Raw genomic sequence first — 27500 nt, 5'->3', positions numbered from 1 at the left:
CTCATTTGTCCAGTCAATTCCTGGACTGTTTACATCATTGACCTGCAAATCACAGAGACAGGACATAATACTGCATAAGCCATACAACTGCTCAGATATAATGATGCAACATTCCCCTCATGGTTTTAAGTACATTTCAAATTGTGATCAAATAATGACCTTGGAATTGAACTCTGCCAGGAAGTCAAAGTGCTTCTTTAGGTCTGTGGCTAGAATGGCCTCAATGACAAGGAAGCGAAAACGCTTAAACTCCACATGATCCAGATTGACTAGGAAGTTAAACTCCGGCCGGGACAGGTAGAGGCTCCAGGCTGATGCAGCGTGGTGGTTCTCCAACACGGAGCGGTCGTTGTACAACACCGCCTACATTGGGCACGACAAAAGATGACAACGAGATGTCAATAACATTGTGCAGATGAACCCAATGGCAAAGAAATGCAGATTATATTTACCAAATGCATGGTAGTAGATGGCCACAGTGTATGATATGTACAGTGCCGATTTTGTAAGTTTACTGCCTTACAACGATATGAACAGTCCAGCATTTTATGGTAGGTTTATTGTGTTGTATTGTCAGAATGTTAAAAAAATTCTGAAAAAAATAATTTGTATTTGATTGAGAGAAATAACTAGTTGATCCCCTACCAACAAAACCAGCAAGCAAACAGCCACCAGCAGATCAATGTTTGCCCATGAACATGAAGCACACAACGACAGTCCCTTCAAGGTAGTACTCTTAATCTCAACAGTCAACAGTCGACTTTATTGTTAATTCTTAACATGTACAAGACATACGAGAAATTGAAATTATGTTTTCACCACAGTCCCACTCAAGAGCAGACAAACATTACAGGGAGACAGAACAGGACCGCTGATGGGTCAGCCAACTTCCGGCGCCACTTAAAAAAGGTAGGAAACAGGTAAACATTGGGGGTGGGGGGAGATGAGTAAAAAAATGTTCAGTCTAAGGCTGGATTCCCGGGGGAGGGGTCCAGGCTGAGGCCAGGAAAAAGGAACCTCAATAGTCATAGCACACATAAACAAGTTACAAAGAATTCACAAGACAAAAAGAGGGGAGGGAGCGGGTGCTACGGAGGCAGGCTGCTGCTGTCTAAGCGCTGCCCAGCCGTCAAGCAGTGGTGAAGGCGTGGGGGTGTGTGTGCATATGCCTATCGGGCAGTGTTGTTGTGTCTATAGGCCTGGAGTTGCTCTGCAGGCATTGCGAGCAAAGTTCAACTCCCAGGTGTTGTTGAAGGAGGCCAGAGCGTCCATCACTGAGGTGTCCTCAGGGGATGATTACAGAACAGCCTTCTTCTGTTGTGAGCAGCATCAAGGCCACGCGAGGGAGTCAAATCGTAAATTAGGATTGTTTTTTTTTCCAAGCGAGCAGACATTTTACTGGCTTGTCTGTTCTTGATCTTCCATGCCGGCTCTCGGGGCCAATTTTTGCATTTCAGTAAGCCTCTCCATGGTGTGATCTAACTTACGATTCAGTTCAAAATCGCCACAGTCTATGATCTTACAGCTCGACCCTTGCCTTACATTTCGACGGGCAGCCTTTGGGCTCCTTGAATGCCTGCCATCGTCTTCCGAATTTGACGATAACCAGGGCAATACCCAGCCCAATCAGCAGATGCCCTGCGATCACGGTTACAAATAGATAGATGTCTTCCACGTCCCCGACGTAAAGCACATTAATCTCCATTTCTTCCAGGAGTCTCTCACGTACCCCGCAGCAAGTTCCGCCAGGGCACCCAGGCTCCCCAAAACATATTTTCCTCATCGAGAAGATATTGTTAATTGAGTCGAGAGTTCAGCTAATTAATTCCATGTCTGGTGTTTAGATTTTCGGAGGACAGCGCAGAGAAAGAGGCTCTTAAAAAGTGCAAACAAGAGAGCAAGCAAGGAGTGACAAAGACAGAGAGGGAGAAAAAATATGACCGCCTCCACCATGTGCCAAGCCAGAAGAAAGAATGAATGAATGTCGATAAAAGACATCCGTACGAAAATCAGTCCCTTCCATTGAAACATTTCTACCAACATGAGCAAGACGTCAGGGACACAATTGTAGACCAGAACAACACTGGAATGGACTCAAAGGTCAACAACAAGAAGGTTGGCGAGAAAGACACCACTATTGGTGCAATAATTTGTAAATGTAAGAAATACAAGATGATAGTCTTTCTCTGTTGTTCTGGGGCTCCAATCAAATATAATTAATAATGGCCTTGATTTAATGTTTTTTTTTTTACATTCTATCTGTTAAAATTGACCTACCATTGAAAATATGTCCCATTCATATGTTTAAAAGAGGGTACACTTACAAAATAAGGATCATATACTAATTTTTCCCACTGGACGTGTAGTATTACCGTAATTGCCGGACTATAAGCCGCACCTGACTATAAGCCGCACCAGCTAAATTTAGGGGGAAATACAGATTGCTCCATGTATAAGCCGCACCCGACTATAAGCCGCAGGGTTTTGATGTGTTATTACCGTAGTATATAGGGGTTCCTGCTACCACGGAGGGGATTGTCGGGACAGAGATGACTGTTTGGGAACGCAAAGCGTCCCATTTATTAACAATAAATCTTTCAATCATTCAATCAAACTTTCACATCTTTGACATGGCGAACAGCATTCGAGCAGAGTACAAATAATACAACGGTGCAAAGTAATACAAAGTGCTCGCCTGTACGTTATCAAAATAACCAGCCTACCGGTATATGAAAAGTCAGTCTTTAATCATTGTGTCATCGTCTTCCTCCTGCGTACTAAAACCACCGAAATCCTCTTCGTCGGTGTCGGAGAAGAACAGGCCGTAAATAAGCCGCACCGTTGTATAAGCCGCAGGGGCCAGAACGAGGGGAAAAAGTAGCGGCTTATAGTCCGGAAATTACGGCAGTTATATAATGTACCTCATATAGTGGCTAAGGGAGTCTGTTTACTCAACTACATTCAGGACCAGCTGTCTATTATATGATTTATATATTTATTGTGTTGGAGGCCTTTATTTATACAAATACAGTGGAACCTTGATTTATGAACTTGAACTGTCGATCAGTTTGAGTATTTTAACCAATTGGATTGCCGGAAATTCACAGTGGCCGCCTACTATAATCAAGTTGGCGCCACAAACAATATGGTGTGAGCATTGAGACAGGCACTGAAAATCTGTAGAACTGCCGTTTATTTCAAAAAAAAAAATTCTTAGCTGTGCACTGGTCACTTGTATGTGGGTTTACAATATCCTGAGAGATTGGTTGGAACAAAACTCTAAAACCAAAGACAAACTACGAGAAATGTCTTCTTTGGGTCAAAGCTAGCTTGTGGGAGACCGTACTTTCAACTAAATATGAAGAATATCAACAAGCACATGGTTGTTTATTCGACGTTAAGTTCAGTAATTGAATGAAAAATGAACATTCAGGAAATCCCAAAGTTAGAGTATTACGTCCATAAATACAGTACAAAGGATTGCACAATTAAGTCGTTGTTTTGATCGTCAATGACACGTTATTTAGGCATACTGTATGTTTGTAGTTAAAGGTATCCTGAAGAAACAGTTATTTTATGAACAGTAAAAAGTAATTATCTATCAGGGTAATTACGGTAATTAACAATGACAGTATAAGTAATCTTCTATTTTCCTGGAATATTTAAATGTGGAGTCTAAATGGTGGCTGATTTTGCTGCATTGACCACCATACTTTGCATCAACAGGCACATCGTAATTTCCATCTTCTGAAACACAAATTTGGGTAAAGTAGTTGAGCCCCCTCTTAAGTGATCGATGTGATAGATTATTTTTGTATATACCGCATATACACTGCCTGGTTAAAAAAGGTCACCAGATAGATAATAAGCAAATACATAAGTGGATAATAACCGCATAGTGTGATTACATTTCAGCTGGCAATGCAACCGATGCAGTCAGTAGCGTTACATTTGTTAAACAACCATGTCAAAAGACACTTCCTGTGGTATTAGAAAAACTATGTAATCTGCTTCATAAAAGTCAAATTATTGGCATGTATTAAGCGTGACAAAATGTAAAAAGAAATAAATGAAAATACTTGAGTAAAGACCTCTAAAACACATAATTAAAAAGTGGAAGGACAGTGAAGAAACTTTGCACAGGAGTCTGAAACTCCCGCCATCAATATAAGTTATTGGCGGAAAATAATTGCAACTCTGGATAGAAATAAATATTTTGACATTGTTTGAAGCTTGTAGAGACGATTAAACCTAATCAAAGCTAAAGATGGTCCAAAAAACAAATACAATGTTAAGAGAGTTTTACTTTTTTGGGGATAAGTGATGTATATAATACCCTAAGGCAGGCTTGACAAAGGTCATGGTCATTTTTTTTTTTTTCCATTTTGGCAGACAGGGCAGAACTAATCTGATGAAGTGTAGCTCACACTGCAGAGAGAGCACAACAACTTTAATGCTACTCGCTGGAATGCCATTTTTACATAACTTCTTCACTACAGAGCATGGAACTGGTGTACAACATCTGAGTTGCAGCTGCCAAGACACTTTAATTCCTCTAAGAATGAAGGTGCACATAAGGCATATTTGTTTCTGCGAATAATGCACCCTGCAATCAATTCACAGCCACACAGTTCTATACCCTGCAAACTACAAATACAACATGTTAATATTTTTCAAAACTGTCAAAACTAAGCAGAAAGGCCTTTTTCCCAGTGAAAGGGCCATTTTTGATAAAGATCTTAGGTATACCTAATGCCGTGGTCGTGTACGGTCAAATGTGATGTAATCTATTGTGGTAAAATGCCTTTGAAAGCAGCTGCCACTAACTAAACAAGGTAATGATGACCGTTTAATCAATGAATGGTGAAATCCAAGCAAAAAGCAAGAAACTGGGGACACGTTCGACCACTTAAGGTAGACATGTTTGTCAACATCCTTAGCAATCAATAGGTTCAGAGTCTCCTCTTTTTTTCTTTTATCAGTCTCCTCTTTTGTTTCTTTTACCCACTTTCCTGAGTCCAATAATGGAACGGGAGCACATAGCTGACCCTTTTACCTCTCACATCACAAAGAGGTTGCTGCTAAAGAGATTGTTTTTCTTATAAATATATGCCACAAACTGGACCAAAATGTAACGGGTGCTTCTTTAGCCCATGTTTCACCCTTTCAACCGCATTTTAATAATTCTTCCAAGTGGATTTAAGTGAAAACTTGCTGACAGTAGAGCAGAGGGTGCATACTTTTGCCAAGATAAATGAAATTAGAATCCACTTTCCATGAAGTTAAATTGCTCTAGTACATTAGAATGGCCAATTCAGCTTTCTCTATGGAGTGAATCCAGCACTCAGTCAAACAGAGGTAACATTTGAGATGAATCAAGGAGAAAGTAATAAGCTGTTATGTTGTTAGGTTTTTCAATGTAGTGAGTGCCCAGAACCCAAAAGTAATTTTTTGAATGGGTCCCTGGGAAATTCAATGGGTCCACAGTTAAAAGAAAAAATTCTACAGTATATATTGTTGCTTTTCTTAAATTGGAGGGTGAAAATAATTTGATTATGATGATTATTATTATCATTGGTTACAACTAACATATATTCATTTATGTTTAAAATTTAAAATCTGAGCACAACAAAATGGCAACCACCATTCAAAGTATTTTTCAGTGAATTCTAGCTATAAATATACTTCTCCCCCCTTAACCCCTTGATTACATGCTATTTACTATAGCATGTAATCAAATTAAGAAAAGTCATAAAATGCCCTTTTATTGACACATACTTATACATTACAACCACACCTCATTACATCATCACACATAGACAATACATGCTCTGGTTCACATCTGTTTACAACAAAATGTTCTCATGCATAAATATAATATGAAGTTGACATGTCAATCATAGTGCCCACCTCAGTGACCGTGTGAGCAGGTTTGATTGCTCCAAAGCCACTTTTTAACTTCAATTGTGAATGAAGAGTAATCTGTTAGACTTTTCAAGTTTGTTGTGAGTTCGTTCCCTTCCTTTATCGCTTTATATGAAAAGGCTGATTGTGCAAAAGAGGTTTTACATCTGGGTATGCTACACTGCATTACAGCATGTCCTTTGAAAGATAAAACACCAACAACTCGAATGAGCACAGCATCATGCATTTGAAATGTGGGTTTATTTACTATGACTCTCGTAATATTAATTGTTGAAATGAAATCCGTGGTGACTGGCTAGTTGTTTTGATAGCGGCTAAACAATCATGTTATGATACTGTGTATAGGTGTTGACGTCTGTACTCAGTAAATGCACAGTACACTTGTCTGGTCCGCTGACTTAGTTTATTTTGCATGTTATTAGGGCAGCAACTAACAACTATTTTTATAGTCAACTAGTCATCGACTATATTAAATATTAGTTGCCTAATTAGATTATGAAACAGAGGCTCTAATTTAGCCATTGACTTTTAAATAGTTTGAGGAATTTAACTTTTGTGCTAACTAACAACAAAGAGGACTATTTCATTCAGACGTATCTATTTATACTGTCTGTAACTGTGCTGCTCATTATGCTGTTATCAAATAATAACTTTATTAAACTTTTGTCCATTTAAGAGCAAGGAAAGGCAACACGCTGCTAAAATCAAATAACATATTTTTTAATGTAAACAAAAAACTGTCCAACTAGTAGCAATGACAACAAAACACCAAATCTATCTAGCTTCCTCAAAAAGAAGAGAATAAAAAAAAAGAAAAAGAAAAGACCATTATGTGGTGATGATGTGTGTTATACAGACTGTAATTGCCAGGTATGGACAGGTACAGTGGAACCTTGATTTAAGAAGTTAATTGGTTCTTGAACAGGGTTCGTTAATAGAACTTTGTAAAACAATGTGAATATGAATAACGGGTTCCAGCCTCGACAAAAATCCATATTTTTGCGAAAGTTTTTACGCTTTGTACACAAAATAAAGTGCTATGCAGTATTGTACATCAAACAAACATAAAATGGGAGAGGTGGATAAAGTTTATATTTATTAACAAGTCAAAATGACAACATTGACAAGCTTAACTGGAACACACACAGGAGTCCCTTTGGTACCCTCACAAACATTTAGAAATCACAAAAATGTAAAAAAGAGGGGGAGAAGGGAGAAGAGGGGGCGGCGGGGTGTGTGTGTGCTCTTGGAAGAGACTCTGCGAACAAGAGGTTGTGTCTTCGCTGCGATACAAGTCTGCTTTGGCATATTTTTCCAGAAAAGTCCGGTATCAACGCATTTAAAAACTTGCTGTGGTATGAAGCCTTTTTCGTCAATCTCTTCAATACGAGCAAGCACAAATGGCTGCCAGCGGGACACAAAAATGAGTGAATGAAGCGTTCGTACACAGAGACATGGTTTGCACACAGAGGGCATATTTGGCTCGATCTAATAGTTCGTAAATCGCAAAGTTCGCAAAAACAAGGGTTGGTAAATCGAATTTCCACTGTATATTGTCCCTTAAAGACGTTTTGGTATTGAATTATTGGTCCAATAACTTCGGAATGTGCCAATCTCTTTCTAACTTTACCGGATTGACAAACCTCTAGCTGGTGCATTATTTTGCACACAGCTTCGTCTTTCTGTTGTTTGCTAGCTTGCTAGCAAGCTAACTAATCGAGAAGAGTCGGAGACGGCATCCTCCAAATGTTTGAATTGCCTCCGTTTTAAATGCTTCTGCATCACAGACGTACTGCCGTGAAAAGCAAGGTCTACTTGGCAAATTGAGGAAATTATGTCTCTGATGTGTGTAAGTTTTACTCGTAGTGTTTTTCTCTTGCTTGGCAGTCACTGGACACGCAGACATGTGCCTTTTCGTTTCTGTTCCAAAAATGTTTTGGCCAACTATTATCTGCAAAATTATTTGTCAACGAAGGGTTTCATCCCTGCAACTGTGTTTTAAAACACAATATGTTGTTTACTATTGGAAAAATTAGGCGTGTCCAAGGAACGCAAGGAGATTGAGTTGACTGCGTCCTTAAATATAACTATGTGTCAGGGACACAGGACCCGTACTGTACCTAGCAACATCAGTAATTAGGCATCTGTATGAAACCAAAAAACAGATTGACTTTGCATCATGACTTAAGGCAGGGGTGTCCAATCCACAGCCCACAGGCATCTTAAATTTGGCCCGCGAGACGACGGTACAAGTTCAATTTCAATAAGCAACCTGGCAGTGCGGGGTGCTTTCATATTACTTTTAAATATTAGGGGTATGATGGATGGCACAATGTAAGAATCGCAGGTGAGTGACCATGATGTTTACTTTCTTGACATGAAAAGCACAGCAATTACATATATCATCCAATCCAAACAACATTCCTTAGTCATGGTGCAGAAATAAAAATTCAACCAGCACAAAAAGTCAACACACATGGTCACAAATAACACAACCTGCTGACTGAACTTTGTAGATACTATATACAAAAAATGTACCATCACCACAAAAAATTCATGATATGTACAGCCTATTATTTGCACAGTATTGATAAGTGATGTTTGGAAAACTTGACCACCAAAAAAAGACTTAACTACTGAAAACCGCGACGCCGAAACCGGATGGAAACAAAACGCACACCATTGTCTGGAGTGTTGTCAGCATGTCTGCAATGTTGACATAATTTTAATATGTCCCAGATATACACAAGGAGAGCTATATACAACATGTGCAATTATTAGGAGGATAGTGGTGGCTTTTTAAAGGGGGTAAGTCCAACCGTAACAACAGCGCAAAGCACATGTGACGTCATGCTTGCCTTTCATCAGGGACTTTAAGGGACAGAAGTAGAGACTCTAAACTGGGGCTGCAACAAGTCGACATGATCCACACATGTCAACAAAAACAAATTTGTTGCCAACAATTATATATGTCAACACTAGTCGTGACGTCATCACTTGTGTTTTCCTGGGCGGAAGTTGGTCCGCATCGCCACTCGCTAAAACATTGTCAGTGATAACATGTAAAGTATGACAACATTTCCTCTAATTCCTGTTAAAAAAGATGAAGACCTTGATAATTTTGCAAAGTGGACATTGTTTTTATGGCAGTACATCTGTGATACGTGAGCATTTAAAGCGGAGGCATGATGTCAGACATTTGGAGGGAAGATGCATCTCAACCTTGGTAAGAGTGTTAGCTTATGCCTTGCTAGCTAGCTATCCAGTGTGAGAAGAAGAAGTGTGAAAAATAACTGTAACTATCATTTTAGCCAAAGTCAGCCAGCTAAACTCTGTCTCCATCAATTCAAGTACTTTTTAAAGCAGCATCAATTTGCAAAGCCGTAAAAAAGGGCACACACACACACACACACACACACACACACACACAGACACACACACACACACACACACACACACACACACACACACACACACACACACACACACACACACACACACACACAAGCACACACACACACACAGGCACCAAAGCGGCGGTATCATAAGATTAAACATACAATCTATTAAACAGCCAACATTTTAAGAATTAATCACAGATATAATTTTACACATTTAGTCTATTACAGTGCTAAAACTGCCAAGAGTTCATCAATAGATCCAGTGGTATCTGATCAATGGATCAGATACCACCAGACGGGTGCTGATCAGGGCACTGGAGGAGCTGGAAAAGTATGACTAGAAATAGGTAGAACGATACCTATGGAATAAGACAGCTCAATGAACTCAGTTCAACCTGATTGTTCACAAATTAATAAGAATGAATTGGACAACCCGATTGCTGTCTATGGAAAAATAAGTATATCATCTGATCTGCATCAAGGATATGAAGACCCAAATGAAAAAATTGACCCTGATTATCATTGCTATTACAACGAGGTAAACGACTGTGGATATTACACAGAGGGTAAATTCAACGACAACATTTACCTCAAAGGAAATCTTTCAATAATTCATTTTAACGCCAGGAGCCTATATGCTAACTTTGATCAAATACAGGACTACCTTTCATCATTTGACAAGCCCATCCATCCATCCATTTTCTACCGCTTATTCCCTTCGGGGTCGCTGGAGACTATCTCAGCTGCATCCGGGCGGAAGGCGGGGTACACCCTGGACAATTCACCACCTCATCGCAGGGCCAACACAGATAGACAGACAACATTCACACTCACATTCACACACTAGAGCCAATTTAGTGCCATTCAACATAATTGCAGTGTCGGAAACTTGGATTAATGAGCAGAAAGGTATGGACTTCCAACTTGAAGGTTACAACTTTGTATGCAAAAATAGAATCAACAAATCTGGGGGTGGAGTTGCATTGTTTAGTGATGTAAACATTAATTTCAAGATTCTGGAAAATATGTCTAGAGTGGTTGATGATGTGATGGAGTGTGTAACAATTCAAATCTCAGGGCGGCAAGGAAAAAAAAACATCTGTATGCTGTGTTTACAGGGCTCCAAATTCAAACATTGATATATTTGGAAATTGCCTGGGGGAAATAATCGCAGAAATGAAACAAGGAAATGTATTCCTATGTGGTGACTTTAATATTGATCTGTTAAACCCCAATAACAACAACCAGAATGAGGACTTTGTTAACTCTATGTATGCCTATGGCTTGCAATCTCTTATCACACGTCCTAGGAGAATCACGAAGCAGAGCGCCACTCAAATTGACAATATTTTTTACCAACATACTAGACACTGAAATAACCAGCGGTCTTATGGTAACTGATATATCCGATCACCTTCCGGTATTCGTTGTCTGTAGTTTGGATTATTGCACACTTAAAAAACCCAGAAACAAAAACCATTGGAAGGCTCTGTAATGAAAGGAGAATCATGGCCTTTGAACGTGACATGATAAACAAAGAATGGAATAGTGTATTCAGTGAATCGGATACCAACTCCGCATATGATATATTCCTTAAAGGCCTACTGAAATGAATTTTTTTTATTTAAACGGGGATAGCAGATCCATTCTATGTGTCATACTTGATCATTTCGCGATATTGCCATATTTTTGCTGAAAGGATTTAGTATAGAACAACGACGATAAAGTTCGCAACTTTTTGGTCTCTGATAAAAAAAAGCCTTGCCCCTACCGGAAGTAGCGTGACGTAGTCAGTTGTTCGCCTCCTCATATTTTCCTATTGTTTTCAACACAGCTAGAGCGATTTGGACCGAGAAAGCGACGATTACCCCATTAATTTGAGCGAGGAAGAAAGATTCGTGGATGAGAAACGTTAGAGTGACGGACTAAAATGCAGTGCAAGACATATCTTTTTTCGCTCTGACCGTAACTTAGGTACAAGCTGGCTCATTGGATTCCACACTCACTCCTTTTTCTATTGTGGATCACGGATTTGTATTTTAAACCACCTCGGATACTATATCTCTCTTGAAAATGAGAGTCGAGAACGCGAAATGGACATTCACAGTGACTTTTATCTCCACGACAATACATCGGCGAAGCTCTTTAGCTACTGAGCTAACGTGATAGCATCTGGCTCAAATGCAGATAGAAACAAAATAAATAAATCCCTGACTGTAAGGATAGACAGAAGATCAACAATACTATTAAACCATGCACATGTAACTACACGGTTAATAATTCTCAGCCTGGCAAAGCTTAACAATGCTGTTGCTAACGACGCTGAAGCTAACTTAGCAACTTAGCAACCGGACCTCACAGAGCTATGATAAAAACATTAGCGCTCCACCAACGCCAGCCAGCCAGCCCTCATCTGCTCATCAACACCCGTGCTCACCTGCGATCGACGGCGCGACGAAGGACTTCACCCGATCACAGATGCGCTTGGCGGCTAGCGTCGGCTAGCGTGTCTGCTATCCAAGTAAGTCCTCCTGGTTGTGTTGCTACAGCCAGCCGCTAATACACCGATCCCACCTACAACTTTCTTCTTTGCAGTCTCCATTGTTCATTAAACAAATTGCAAAAGATTCACCAACGCAGATGTCCAGAATTCTGTGGAATTATGAGATGAAAACAGAGCTATTTTGTATTGTTTTCAATGGGGTACCGATACTTCTGTTTCACTGGCTACGTCACGCGCATACGTCATCATCCAAAGCCGTTTTCAACCGTTTTCAACTTCATAAGTTAACCCGGCCGTATTGGCATGTGTTGCAATGTTAAGATTTCATCATTGATATATAAACTATCAGACTGCATGGTCGGTAGTAGTGGGTTTTAGTAGGCCTTTAAAGGCCTTTAAAGGCCTACTGAAACCCACTACTACCGACCACGCAGTCTGATAGTTTATATATCAATGATGAAATCTTAACATTGCAACACATGCCAATACGGCCGGGTTAACTTATAAAGTGCAATTTTAAATTTCCCGCTAAACTTCCAGTTGAAAACGTCTATGTATGATGACGTATGCGTGTGACGTCAATCGTTGAAACGGAAGTATTCTGACTCCATTGAATCCAATACAAAAAGCTCTGTTTTCATCTCAAAATTCCACAGTATTCTGGACATCTGTGTTGGTGAATCTTTTGCAATTTGTTTAATGAACAATGAAGACTGCAAAGAAGAAAGTTGTAGGTGGGATCGGTGTATTAGCGGCTGGCTCCAGCAACACAAGCAGGAGGACTTTGACTTGGATAGCAGACGCGCTAGCCGGCGACCGCACGGATGATCGGGTGAAGTCCTTCGTCCTTCCGTCGATCGCTGGAACGCAGGTAAGCACGGGTGTTGATGAGCAGATGAGGGCTGGCTGGCGTAGGTGGATAGCTAATGTTTTTAGCATAGCTCTGTGAGGTCCCGTTGCTAAGTTAGCTTCAATGGCGTCGTTAGCAACAGCATTGTTAACCTTCGCCAGGCTGGAAAGCATTAACCGTGTATTTACAGGTCCATGGTTTAATAGTATTGTTGATTTTCTGTCCATCCTTCCAGTCAGGGGCTTATTTCTTTTGTTTCTATATGCAGTTAAGCCCGATGCTATCACGTTAGCTCCATAGCTAAAGTGTTTCGCCGATGTATTGTCGTGGAGATAAAAGTCACTGTGAATGTCCATTTCGCGTTCTCGACTCTCATTTTCAAGAGGATATAGTATCCGAGGTGGTTTAAAATACAAATCCGTGATCCACAATAGAACAAGGAGAGAGTGTGGAATCCAATGAGCCAGCTTGTACCTAAGTTACGGTCAGAGCGAAAAAAGATGCGTCCTGCACTGCACTCTAGTCCTTCACTCTCAAGTTCCTCATCCACGAATCTTTCATCCTGGCTCAAATTAATGGGGTAATCGTCGATTTCTCGGTCCGAATCGCTCTCGCTGCTGGTGTAAACAATAGGGGAAATGTGAGGAGCCTTTCAACCTGTGACGTCACGCTACTTCCGGTACAGGCAAGGCTTTTTTTATCAGCGACCAAAAGTTGCGAACTTTATCGTCGATGTTCTCTACTAAAACCTTTCAGCAAAAATATGGCAATATCGCGAAATGATCAAATATGACACATAGAATGGATCTGCTATCCCCGTTTAAATAAAAACAATTCAATTCAGTAGGCCTTTAACACAATAATTGAATCATACGACATGCACTGTCCGGTAATCACTACTTCATGCAGAAGTAAAAAACACAAAGCTAAAAAGGCTTGGATGACAAAAGCGTTGAGTAATGCATGCAGGAAAAAGAAAAAAATTATATAAAAACTTTTTAAAGGCCAGATATGAGAAAACATATGACAGATACAAATACTATAGAAATAAAGTGACTTATTAAATCAGAAAACAGAAAAAGGACTATTATGATAAACTATTGACGGATAAATGGAAATATACAAAGAGTCTTTGGAAAATTTTTAAACAAGGTTGCTGGGAGCGCCACGACAAGGTCATTTACAACTCACTTTGAGATACACAGGGTTGAAGGAGGAAAATAAGGAGCGGATTCTGGCAAAATTTAATTAGTATTTTGTGCAGGTGGGCCCCGTCACTGGCCAGAAACATTCCTCCCTCGCATTTGCACTGGAATTATTATGACTCATGGAGTGAAAAAAGTTAAAGTTAAAGTTAAAGTTAAGTTAAAGTACCAATGATTGTCACACACTATGTGTGGTGAAATTTGTCCTCTGCATTTGACCCATCCCCTTGTTCACCCCCTGGGAGGTGAGGGGAGCAGTGGGCAGCAGCGGTCGCCGCGCCCGGAAATTGTTTTTGGTGATTTAACCCCCAATTCCAACCCTTGATGCTGAGCGTCAAGCAGGGAGGTAGTCTTTGGTATGACTCGGTCGGGGTTTGAACTCACAACCTACCAATCTCAGGGCGGACACTCTAACCACTAGGCTACTGAGTAGGTAACAGCAACATGACAGAGCACATGTTCCTGACACTAGTGTCACAGCAAGAAGTGGCTTCTCTATTCAGAGAGTTCTCCCCAAAAGCCTCCACTGATGGAGATGGTTTATTAATGAGACATTAACATTGCCAGCACTGACGTATGTCTGTAATTTATCATTTTCAAATGGTGTTTTTCCTGATAAAATGAAGAAGGCGTAAGTGCTTCCTCTGTATAAAAGCGGTGATAAACATTAGTTTTCAAATTACCGTCCGATTTCATTACTACCCCAATGCTCTAAAATCTTAGAGAGGCTTTTCCAGACCAGATTACAAAAATTCATTGATAAACAGACTGTTGTGTGATAGCCAATACGGTTTTAGGAAAAAACATTCCACAGGAATGATTTTAACTGACACCGTAGAATTTATCAAAAATGCATTAGACAACAAAATCTATGCTATTGGCATTTTTATTGACCTAAAAAAAGCCTTTGACACATTAAACCACAGTATTCTAATTGACAAACTGCAGACATATGGAGTTTGAGAGACCTCTTTAAAATGGATAAAAAGTTATCTCTTCAACAGAACGCAATATGTACAGATGGGAAATAACATATCAACAGACCGTGTTATCACTTGTGGGGTCTCTCAGGAGTCAGTCTTGGGACCAAAACTTTTCACATTATATATCAATGATATAGTCAAAGTATCTGACGTCCTAAAATTAGTGTTGTTGGCGGACGACACCAACATCCTCTGTTCTGGAAAATATGTAATTAAATTAGTAAACACAGTGAATAGTGAATTGTCAAAAATTCATTTGTGGTTTTTAATAAATAAATTATCACTTACTCTCTCAAAAACAAACTATATCCTCTTCCGGAGAAGGGGACTGGAAAAAAACATACACATAAAAGTTAGCGGGACGTCTATAAACAGAGTAAATTAACACAATTTCTTGGGGGTTAAGATAGACGCTCTACTGACTTGGAAACCACATATGAAAGCAGTACAGTCTAATTTGGCTAAGGGTGTCACCATTTTGTGGAAAATGCAGAAATCACTAAATCAAAATTCACTAAGAACGATTTACTTAGTTTTTTTATTGCTGCATTTACAGTATTGCGCTGAAGTTTGGAGGCACACCTACAGGGACACTATTGAACCGCTATTTAAGCTCCAGAAAAAGCCAATTAGAATTATGCATTATGCCCCATATAGAGCTCATACCAATGATCTGTTCATAATGAGTAATTTTCTTAAACTACGTGATATAATCTGATACAGTAGCCTTCAAGTTATGTTTATGGCCTCACAATGGGCTCTACCTGCAATTATACAGTCTGTTTTCACTCAAAGATGGTCCCCATGAGCTCAGGGGTGTCCTGAAATTCAAACATAACATGATAAATTCCACATTCAAGGCTCAAACGTTATCTATAGAGGGGGTGAAAATGTGGGACAATGTGAGCGGAGAAATTAAACTGTCTCCTAGCCTAAGAGTCTTCAACCTTGCGGTAAAAAATGTGTTGTTGGGCAACTATCAAAAACATGACTAGTTGTTTGGACTATCTCAACTGTGGGACACAGGTGCAAAATAACTCACTGTGGAATAAGGGACATAACACACCAGACAAGGCTATAGAAGACGATAGATACCCAGGCAATATGGAGCTAATCTCATGGTCGCTCAATGCTATTGACAAAAAAACAAAAAAACTTGTCATTATCATCCATTATCATATGTTATACTTGTTCTGAAATTGTCATGTATCCATCAATCTGCTGTTAAAACCTGGACTATATAACCAACATATATAACCAGCATTTAAGGTGATTGTAAATTAGGGGCGGGACATGGATAAGTATTCTTGCTTTTTTCCCGTATCCCTTTTCGGTGGGTGCCGTTGCATGTCTGTCAAAATACAAAGAGTGATGAAGTGTTGCTATATATATATATATATCTGTCTGCCGGAATAAATACATTCATTCATTCATTCAATAGTCAATATACCAGTGTGCAGCTTTTTAAACATCATCAAAAAATGCTTTGTTTCTTTTTGAGGAAGTTAGATTTTGTGTTTTGTGGTTTATTTTCATTGCTGCTATTTAAACGTTTTTTTAAAATACATACACAAGGTAAATTAGCCTTTCCTTTCTTTTAAATAGACAACATTTTACTAGGCATTTTAATTTTTGTAACAACTGAATGAGCAGCACAACTACAGTTTAAATAAATTATACATATTCATTTATGAATGAATTAGTCATCTTTGTTGTTAGTAAGCACAAGCCTAAAATAACTTAAGCTGTATTTAGAAGTCAATGGTAAAATTAAACCCATTAAATATGTGTACGCTTTATTATCCGTCTAATCGTTAGGATAATCTTTGACTAATCAAGTATCAAAAATTATCTTCAGTTGCAGCCCTACTCTAAACACGAGTAAATTTTATAGTATCATCATAAAAAAAATGCTACAGTTGTTGCTAGTTGTTTTTAATAAAAAACTAATTAAAAGTCTCAAGACACTTGAAAAAATATAAACAAAAGTACATTGTACAATAAGCAGAAACAATTGAAAGTCTGGCCAAACCATCAAAAATATGTTAACACTAATTAATAATAACATCCGTCCATGCATTTTCTACCGCTTGTCCCTTTTGAGGTCGCGGGGGGGGCTGGAGCCTATCTCAGCTGCATTGGTTTTAAATGTATGTATACATTTTTAAAGAAACAAGTATCACAGCAAATTTTGCAAAGTACTTGATGGCTTCATCTAACCATGCCTACACCGCAACAGGTATCTTGGCAGTCTAGGGGAAACCTTGTGTATGTGTATGTATATATATATATATATATATATATATATATATATATATATATATATATATATATATATATATATATATATATATATATATATATATATACATACATACAGTAGATATACATAAATATAAATATACATAAGTACATGTATACACATATACACACATATATACATACATGTACACACATATACATACATATACACAAATGTATTTGTAAATACATATACATTGATATATACACATGTATGTATACACGTGTATATATATATATATATATATATATATATATATATATATATATATATATATATATATATATATATATATATATATATATATATATACTAGGGCTGCAACAACTAATCGATTAAATTCGATTATTAAAATAGTTGCCGATTAATTTAGTCATCGATTCGTTGGATCTATGCTATGCGCATGCGCAGTATTTTTTTTTATTTTTATTTTTTAATAAACCTTTATTTATAAACTGCAACATGTACAAACAGCTGAGAAACAATAATCAAAATAAGTATGGTGCCAGTATGCTGTTTTTTTTCAATAAAATACTGTATAGGATAGAAATGTAGTTTGTCTCTTTTATCCGATTATTAATTGATTAATCGAAGTAATAATCGACAGATTAATCGATTATCAAATTAATCGTTAGTTGCAGCCCTAATATATACACACACATGTATATAAATATATATATATATATATATATAAATATATACATATGTATATATATATATATATATATATATATATTAGGGATGTCCGATAATGGCTTTTTGCCGATATCCGATATTCCGATATTGTCCAACTCTTAATTACCGATACCGATATCAACCGATACTGATATATACAGTCGTGGAATTAACACATTATTATGCCTAATTTGGACAACCAGGTATGGTGAAGATAAGGTCCTTTTTAAAAAATTTTAATAAAATAAGATAAATCAATTTAAAACATTTTCTTGAATAAAAAAGAAAGTAAAACAATATAAAAACAGTTACATAGAAACAGTAATGAATGAAAATGAGTAAAATTAACTGTTAAAGTTTAGTACTATTAGTCGACCAGCAGCACGCACAATCATGTGTGCTTACGGTCTGTATCCCTTGCAGACTGTATTGATATATATTGATATATAATGTAGGAACCAGAATATTAATAACAGAAAGAAACAACCCTTTTGTGTGAATGAGTGTGAATGAGTGTAAATGGGGTAGGGAGGTTTTTTGGGTTGGTGCACTAATTGTAAGTGTATTTTGTGTTTGTTATGTTGATTTAATAAAAAATAATAATAATAAACGATACCTATCGATAATACAAAAAACGATAACGATAATTTCCGATATCACATTTTAAAGCATTTATCGGCCGATATTATCGGACATCTCTAATATATATGTGTGTGGCCCTGCGATGAGGCGGCGACTTGTCCAGGGTGTACCCCGCCTTCCGACCGATTGTAGCTCAGATAGGCTCCAGCGCCCCCCGCGACCCCGAGGGGAGTAAGCGGTAGAAAAGGGATGGATGGATGGATGGATATATATATATATATATATACATATATGTATATATATATATATATATAGAAATATATATATATATTTCTATATATATATATACACACACACATATATATATACAAGTGTATATATATACAGTATATACATACAGTCATGGTCAAAAGTTTACATACACTTGTGAAGGACATAATGTCATGGCTGTCTTGAGTTTCCAATAATTTCTACAATTCTTATTTTTTTGTGATTAAGTGATTGGAGCACATACTTGTTTGTCACAAAAAACATTCATGAAGTTTGGTTCTTTTATGAATTCATTATGGGTCTACTGAAAATGTGACCAAATCTGCTGGGTCAAAAGTATATATACAGCAACATACTTTATCAATTTTGGTGAAGTAGAAAAGTTACAATCAAATCAAATTAGCTTCATGGCATGGTCTCTTGACTTCATGTGAGTAATTATGAATGACGAAACCTGTTGACTTCTCTGAGCTCATTTAAATAGGGTTCATGTGATGCAGTCATTAGACTCGGTTACAAACGCAACAATAGGAAAGTCAAAGGAACTCCGCAGAGATCTGAAAAAACGAATCATTGACTTGAACAAGTGAGGAAAGTCATTTGGAGCCATTTCAAAGCAGCTTAAGGTCCCAAGAGCAACTGTGCAGACAATTGTTTGTATGTACAAAGTGCATGGCACAGTTTTGTCACTGCCACGATCAGGAAGAAAACGCAAGCTATCACCTGCTGCTGAGAAAAAATTGGTCAGTATGATCAAGAGTCAACCGAGAACAACCAAAAAGCAGGTCTGCAATGAATTGGAAGCTGCTGTCAGTGTCCACGGTCAAGCGTGTTTTGCATCGCCATGGACTCAGAGGTTACTATGCAAGAAGGAAGCCCTTGCTGCAGAAGTGACACCTTAAGGCTCGTCTAAAGTTTGCTGCTGATCACATGGACAAAGATAATACCTTCTGGAGGAAAGTTCTGTGGTCAGATGAAAAAGAAATTGAGCTGTTTGGCCACAATACCCAGCAATATGTTTGGAAGAGAAAAGGTGAGGACTTTAATCCCAGAAAGACCACCCCTACCGTTAAGCATGGTGTTGGTAGTATTATGCTCTGGACCTGTTTTGCAACCTAAAATTATCAGCCCGGAGGTTGGATCTTGGGCGCAGATGGGTGTTCCAACAGGACAATGACCCCAAACACACGTCAAGAGTGGTAAAGGAATGGCTAAATCAGGCTACAATTAAGGTTTTAGAATGGCCTTCCCAATGTCCTGACTTAAACGTGTGGACAATGCTGAAGAAACAAGTCTATGTCCGAAAACCAACAAATTTAGCTGAACTGCACCAATTTTGTGAAGAGGAGTGGTCAAAATTTCAACCAGAGGCTTGCCAAAAGCTTGTGGATGGCTACAAAAAGTGCCTTACAGCAGTGAAACTTGCCAAGGGACATGTAACAGTTAACAGTTAACATTGCTGTATGTATACTTTTGACCCAGCAGATTTGGTCACATTTTAAGTAGACCCATAATAAATTCAGAAAAGAACCAAATTTCATTAATATTTTTTGTGACTAACAAGTATGTTCTCCAATCACTCTATCACAAAAAAATAAGAGTTGTAGAAATTATTGGCAACTCAAGACAGCCGTAACATGACCATGACCGTGTGTGTGTGTGTATGTATATATATATATATATATATATATATATATATATATATATATATATATATATATATATATATATATATATATATATATGTATGTATATATATATATATATATATATATATATATATATACATATATATATATATATATATATACATACATATATATATATATATATATATATATATATATATATATATATATATATATATATATATATATATACATACATACACACACACACACACATATACATGTATATGGGCCATTCTACCGAATTAGTTCAAAGTGAGGTTGGAAATATTTAAAAATTGTGTAAGTCGTATTCTCAAAACATTGTCCCTATATATATATATATATATATATATATATATATATATATATATATATATATATATATATATATATATATATATATATATATATATATATATATATTGTACAATATGTGGAGTACACATTTCTATAAAAAGAAAAGTTAACTTGTGTTTTCAGAATATTTCTGAATATTTGTTTTCTCCCCAAATTTGTCACTACCAAATCATAGCCTTCAAATATGAATATAAAATATTATGTGACTAATATCATGCTTACTTACCTTGTGTAAAAAAATATAATTTTTTTATTATTATTGAGGTGTTTCACAATAAAATCCATAAATATTTTTTTAACACATTTTCTTCAATATATGGAAAATGTCAAAATCAGCATGCAATATTTCTTTTTAAAATAAATAACACTGATTAGATTGATTTCAGAGTTAATGATTTGTGAAGTTGTACATAAATGTAACCAATCAGTATCATAATATTTTCGTTGATAATTCAATACACTTTCTTTTTTTGTAAACAACCAGTGTTTCGGGAATGACCAGTATATTGTTTGCAAGGTTCTATCATATCCCCTCAAATGTATTGCTTAATATTAACTTGCTTGATGTTAGAAATATTTAAAACACTTATGTTTTGTGCTCAATAAAATAATTTATTTTTGGAGAAAACCCTGTTAATATCAGTTGAAAATAAGTAGCCACATGGTCTCAGTATTCAGTGGCAGCATGGTGGAAAGTGGTTAGCGCTCTTGCCTCACAGAGAAAAGGTCCTAGGTTCCATTCCTGAGCTCAGGTTCATTCTGTGTGGAGTTTGCTTGTTTTTACCATGACTTTGTGGGTTCTCTCCGGCTTCTTCCAACCTCCCAAGACATGCACTTGGGGATAGGTTGATTGGCAACACTAAATTGGCCCTAGTGTGTGAATGTGAGTGTGAATGTGTCTATCTGTGTTGGCCATGCGATTAGGTGGTGACTTGTCCAGTGTGTACCTTGCCTTCCGCCTGAGTGCAGCTGGAATAGGCTCCAGCCAACCCGCGACCCCAAGAGGGACAAGCGGTAGAAAGCAGATGTATTCAGTATTCAGAGAAAAAGAAAACACTTTATATTACTGTCAGACTTCTGAAAACTAATGTACATTACTTTGGCTCTATTTACACTGGACACCAAATCAAGTTGGATAATTTATGCCAGTCTAAACACCACAAAGTGTTTAAAATCGTATATTTTCGTATCATAATGGGTCACATCAGTTTCAGACCTGATCACTTTCCTTTTTTCAATTATTTTCTTCCTCGTCATACAGATGTTTTCCATCATCTGACTATTTCCTCTAAACAACAGCGACGCCACAAACTCATTAACACGCTGATCTGTGGCGTTCCTGTTTTCTCCTGTAGTAGTTACTTCCTTGTTCATTTAAAGAATCCGAACTGCAGATGTGACATCAAGGCATTAGGGCCACATTGGGGATAGTGCGTATTTATACTGGAGTCTGCTAAAGATCACATGTTACTTATAATTCAAACAGTCAGCTGTAAAAAATCAGATCTCGAAATAATCAGATTTGGTCCACTTTGGCCTGCATTGTAAACGTAGTCTTTGACCTCCAGGGGTAGGGTTGGTCTTCCTTTGCTCCCTGGCCGATAAATTGTTGATGACTTCAAACTTTCCTCCCTTCTTTTTTTCTTATTCCTTCTTCAAATATTCTTGGTGTTTAACTGGTTCAGCCTTAAATATATACACACACATATATATACAAATATATACACACACATATATATATTAGGGCTGCAACTAACAACTAATTTGATAATCGATTAATCTGTCGATAATTACTTCAATTAATCGATTAATAATTGGATAAAGAGACAAACTACATTTCTATCCTTTCCAGTATTTTATTTAAAAAAACCAGCATACTGGCACCATGTTCTTTCAACTTGCCAAATAAAACAAGGCAAATGTTACAAAAAGTTTCTTTTTTATAAAGTGCACCATTGTCATGCACAATAGCAATCATTTTGCTTGGATGAGTTTCAAACCTGGCTACTACCTATTCCAACCATTCTGCAATGTTGGATGCTGAATGTCTTTCCTCTAATGGCATGGTCGTAAGGCAGATTGACTTGATGTTCCATTTGTATCCAATGTAATGGCATGTATTGCCAAGGTAGGCTTCCATGGCTACACTTGTCCACACATCAGTAGTGAGAGCAATTTTGCTCTATGTGGCTTTTATGTCAGTCTACACTGCTTGGAATGTCTGCTCGTACTTCTTCTCCATCAGTTTGGTAAAATGGGTCCTCGAGGGAAGAGTGTAACCAGGGTTGAGGGCGTGAATCATTTGTCTAAAACCTTCATCCTCCACCATTGATAGTGGCCTCATGTCAGTTAGCAACATATCATGATACCATCAGTCAATGCAGCCGCATGCTGTGTTGTGCACATCTTCCTTTGTACCAAGTCACTAATGCTGGGTTGTTTTCTTTCTGAAATGAGAGAAACCATATAATGAATGTACATAGTAGCATCATTTACATGTAACTTAATACATACCTAGTTGATTTAATTAATTATTTCTGACGTGAAAGGCAAATACGCCACCACGTTAAAAAAAAGCTAAATTAAATAAATGGACATTGGGGTTGCAGCATACACCAATAATAACACAGAAATGTAACTGATCAGATCAGAACTGGATCAGATATTGTACACGTTTCTGTTGTGAATAATAAAGGATTAATTTTAGGCTGCCATCGAATAATAGCATGAAATATTTCAGCACCTTCATAACGTTTAGTTACACTGAAGCGTCACTCAAATTTAAATATATTTATATAGCTTTATTGGGCCCTGCTACATTGATTCATTTTGAAACGAACCTTTGATATTTCTGTCCGTTACGTTTATTTCCAAATTGGTAACCGTGCATTTTCTCTCTCAAAACGGAGTCAAATGCGCCGGAGACACATTATCAGCACCGCGTTGCAACAAAGGGATAACGTTAACGTTACTCACAAAAAAGCTGAACTCATGAACTCACAACACAGAAAATGAAGACGTCGCACTCTCCAAAAAGTTCCTAACACTCTGAAAGTTAATACACAACAGTTGCTGCAGCGCTTCCTTAAAAAAATGTCCTGGTTAACAAAAGATAAAAAACACACAAAGACGGAAGACGGATCAATGTACCCGGACTATGGACTTAAAAAGTTACGTACCGTGAGTTCTTCCCTTCATCCATGGCTCCAACATGTTTCTCCCGAAGCAATGTTGTACTTCCGTGCCATGCGAGGTCCATGCTGCACATTTTGCAGGAAACGGTCTTCTTTGAAGTCTTTAAAGTAAAGTTTCCCACACTTTTGACGACTTAGGTCGTACACTTTTCTCCATTGAAGCAATAACCTCAAGATGTTTCTCCGCTGAACTATCCGTACTGTTTTCCTCCGCCATTTTTCAAATGTTTCCAGGCAAAGGAGACGGCGGCGTCACTTGAGCTGCACATGACACATCATTGGCTAGCTTACTGGCACCACATGAGACGTAGCCGCAGCGCATGCGCATAGCATAGATCCAACGAATCGATGAGTAAATTAATCGCCAACTATTTTTATAATTGATTTTAATCGATTTAATCGATTAGTTGTTGCAGCCCTAACATACTGTATATATATACACGTATACTTACATACACACATACTGTAAATACAGGTATACATACACACGTATATACACATATACAAAACCCAAAAACAGTTAAAATGGCACATTGTGTAACTCGTAAATAAAAACAGAATACATCCATCCATCCATTTTCTACCGCTTATTCCCTTCGGGGAAACAGAATACAATTATTTGCAAATCCTTTTCAACTTATATTCAATTGAATAGACTGCAAAGACAAGATATTTAATGTTCAAACTGAGAAACTTGTTTTTTTTTTGCAAATAATCATTAAAGGCCTACTGAAACCCACTACTACCGACCACGCAGTCTGATAGTTTATATATCAATGATGAAATCTTAACATTGCAACACATGCCGATACGGCCGGGTTAACTTATAAAGTGCAATTTTAAATTTCCCGCTAAACTTCCGGTTGAAAACGTATATGTATGATGACGTATGCGCGTGACGTCAATCATTGAAACGCAAGTATTCGGACACCATTGAATCCAATACAAAAAAACTCTGTTTTCATCTCAAAATTCCACAGTATTCTGGTCATCTGTGTTGGTGAATCTTTTGCAATTTGTTTAATGAACAATGAAGACTGCAAAGAAGAAAGCTGTAGGTGGGATCGGTGTATTAGCGGCTGGCTGTAGCAACACAACCAGGAGGACTTTGACTTGGATAGCAGACGCGCTAGCTGCCGACCGCACAGATGATCGAGTGAAGTCTTTCGTCCTTTCGTCGATCGCTGGAACGCAGGTGAGCACGGGTGTTGATGAGCAGATGAGGGCTGGCTGGCGTAGGTGGATAGCTAATGTTTTTAGCATAGCTCTGTGAGGTCCCGTTGCTAAGTTAGCTTCAATGGCGTCGTTAGCAACAGCATTGTTAACCTTCGCCAGGCTGGAAAGCATTAACCGTGTATTTACAGGTCCATTGTTTAATGGTATTGTTGATTTTCTGTCTATCCTTCCAGTCAGGGGCTTATTTCTTTTGTTTCTATATGCAGTTAAGCACGATGCTATCACGTTAGCTACGTAGCTAAAGTGCTTCACCGTTGTATTGTCGTGGAGATAAAAGTCACTGTGAATGTCCATTTCGCGTTCTCGACTCTCATTTTCAAGAGGCTATAGCAGGGGTGGGCAATTAATTTTTACCGGGGGCCGCATGACCAACCCGAGCACTGCTGGAGGGCCACACCGACAATATTTCAATTAAATGTTGCACAAATTATTTTTGATATACCGTAAGATAGATAATAATAATAATAATATTATTTTCATTTAACCTAACTTATCTTTATACAAAAGCAGATGGCTTTTGATGGTTTTATTTTTAACACTTTCTTACACAACACTTCCTGATGTATATTACAATACAAAAATTTCAATTTCTGTCACTTCATCCTGCATCCTCTTTGTTGTGAACGTAGCACGTCTGTAAGGTGATTGGCGAAGAAGGAAGAAGCGTTGCTGTTGCGGAAATGAGGAGTGAGGATTGGTTTTCCTTTTGGAAAGAACGAGATAAGTTGAGCTGTGTTAGTATAGCATGCTCAATAAAAGTTTAAAAAGAGCGTCAGACTTGGTGTGCACTTCTTCTGGACGCTACAATTGATGTCACAAGTGGGATGAAATGCCTCCCAGTTCGCCTTGCCATCAAACCTGGGAGTCTTCGTTGAGGGCGGAATTCCCCCCGTGGCAAGCAGCGTGGCTGCACCTGTAAACGCTGTCTCTCTCTCTCTCTCTGTCTCTCTCTCTCTCTGTCTCTCTCTCTCTTTGCGGCGAGCTCCTCACGTGGCACGTACCTCCCGAAGACGTAGCACACAAGCAGCGCAGTATGCGCAAAGTTTTACTTCTGACACCAATTGTAGCGTCCAGAAGAAGTGCACAGCAAGTCTGACGCAATTTTTAAACTTTTATTGAGCAAGCTATACTAACACAGCTCAACATATCTCGTTCCTTCCTCACGCACGTCTCCTCACTTCTCATTTACACAACTCAAGAAGACAACATCTACTTCAGCAGGTCGTTACACTATATTCTTTAAACACAGCAACATGTGTACCACAAATAAGCACACGGCTTTACCTTTACTTGGCAGTCCATGTCTTTTTTAAAACACGCCATTCGTCATCAACTTTTCTCTTTTTAGCGTCTCGGGGATAACGTACTGGGCAAATTGTCGCTGTGCGCCTTCCCTCACAGGACATACGCACATATAACACTTTTCAAAATAAAAGCAGCACAGTTGTATTGCACGCACGACAAATATGTTTTTTTAAATTTATTTTGTATTTGTGATTGCCGCTGCGCGCACGAGCATACGTCCACACGGAAGTAATACAAATAACGCTTTTCAAAACAAAAGTAGCACCGTTGTATTGCACACTCGAAATAGAAACTTTTTAAAATGTATTTTGTAATTTATAATTGGCCTCACGCGGGCCGGACAGGGACGTACAAAGGGCCGGATGCGGCCCGCGGGCCGCAGAATGCCCAGGTCTGGGCTATAGTATCCGAGGTGGTTTAAAATACAAATCTGTGATCCACAATAGAAAAAGGAGAGAGTGTGGAATCCAATGAGCCAGCTTGTACCGAAGTTACGGTCAGAGCGAAAAAAGATACGTCCTGCACTGCACGCTAGTCCTTCACTCTAACGTTCCTCATCCACGAATCTTTCATCCTCGCTCAAATTAATGGGGTAATTGTCGCTTTCTCGGTCCGAATCGCTCTTGCTGCATTGAAAACAATGGGGAAATGTGAGGAGCCTTTCCACCTGTGACGTCACGCTACTTCCGGTACAGGCAAGGCTTTTTTTTTTTATCAGCGGCCAAAAGTTGCAAACTTTATCGTCGTTGTTCTATACTAAATCTTTTCAGCAAAAATATGGCATTTTCGCGAAATGATCAAGTATGACACATAGAATGGATCTGCTATCCCCGTTTAAATAAAAAAAATTCATTTCAGTAGGCCTTTAACTTAGAATTAAATGTCAGCAAAACACATTGCAAAAAAGTTGGCACATGGGCATTTTTACCACTGTGTTACATGGCTTTCCTTTTAACAACACTGAGTTAACTTTTGGGAACTGAGGAGACCAATTTCTTGAGCTTTTCAGGAGGAAGTCTTTCCCATTCTTGCTTGATGTACA

The 27500-nt window shown here is 38.1% G+C and overlaps 1 protein-coding gene across 1 annotated transcript in view; it reads right to left on the bottom strand.

Annotated features, from left to right (window-relative positions):
* The window catches only part of pde3b (phosphodiesterase 3B), a 184921-nt gene that overhangs the window by 14292 nt on the left and 143129 nt on the right, over positions 1 to 27500 (bottom strand). Inside the window, exons 13-14 of the mRNA XM_062029010.1 lie at positions 160 to 363; positions 1 to 42 (exon numbers count right to left, since the gene is read on the bottom strand). The exon at positions 1 to 42 is cut by the window's left edge and continues 120 nt beyond it. Of these exons, the coding sequence (XP_061884994.1) occupies positions 1 to 42; positions 160 to 363 (246 nt within the window). The remainder of the gene's footprint in view (positions 43 to 159; positions 364 to 27500) is intronic.

Source organism: Entelurus aequoreus, linkage group LG02, assembly GCF_033978785.1.
Source record: "Entelurus aequoreus isolate RoL-2023_Sb linkage group LG02, RoL_Eaeq_v1.1, whole genome shotgun sequence".
In the NCBI taxonomy this organism is placed as follows: Eukaryota; Metazoa; Chordata; class Actinopteri; order Syngnathiformes; family Syngnathidae; genus Entelurus; species Entelurus aequoreus.
The sequence above is the reverse complement of the archived record's forward strand: the minus strand, read 5'-3'. Positions and strand labels throughout refer to the sequence as shown.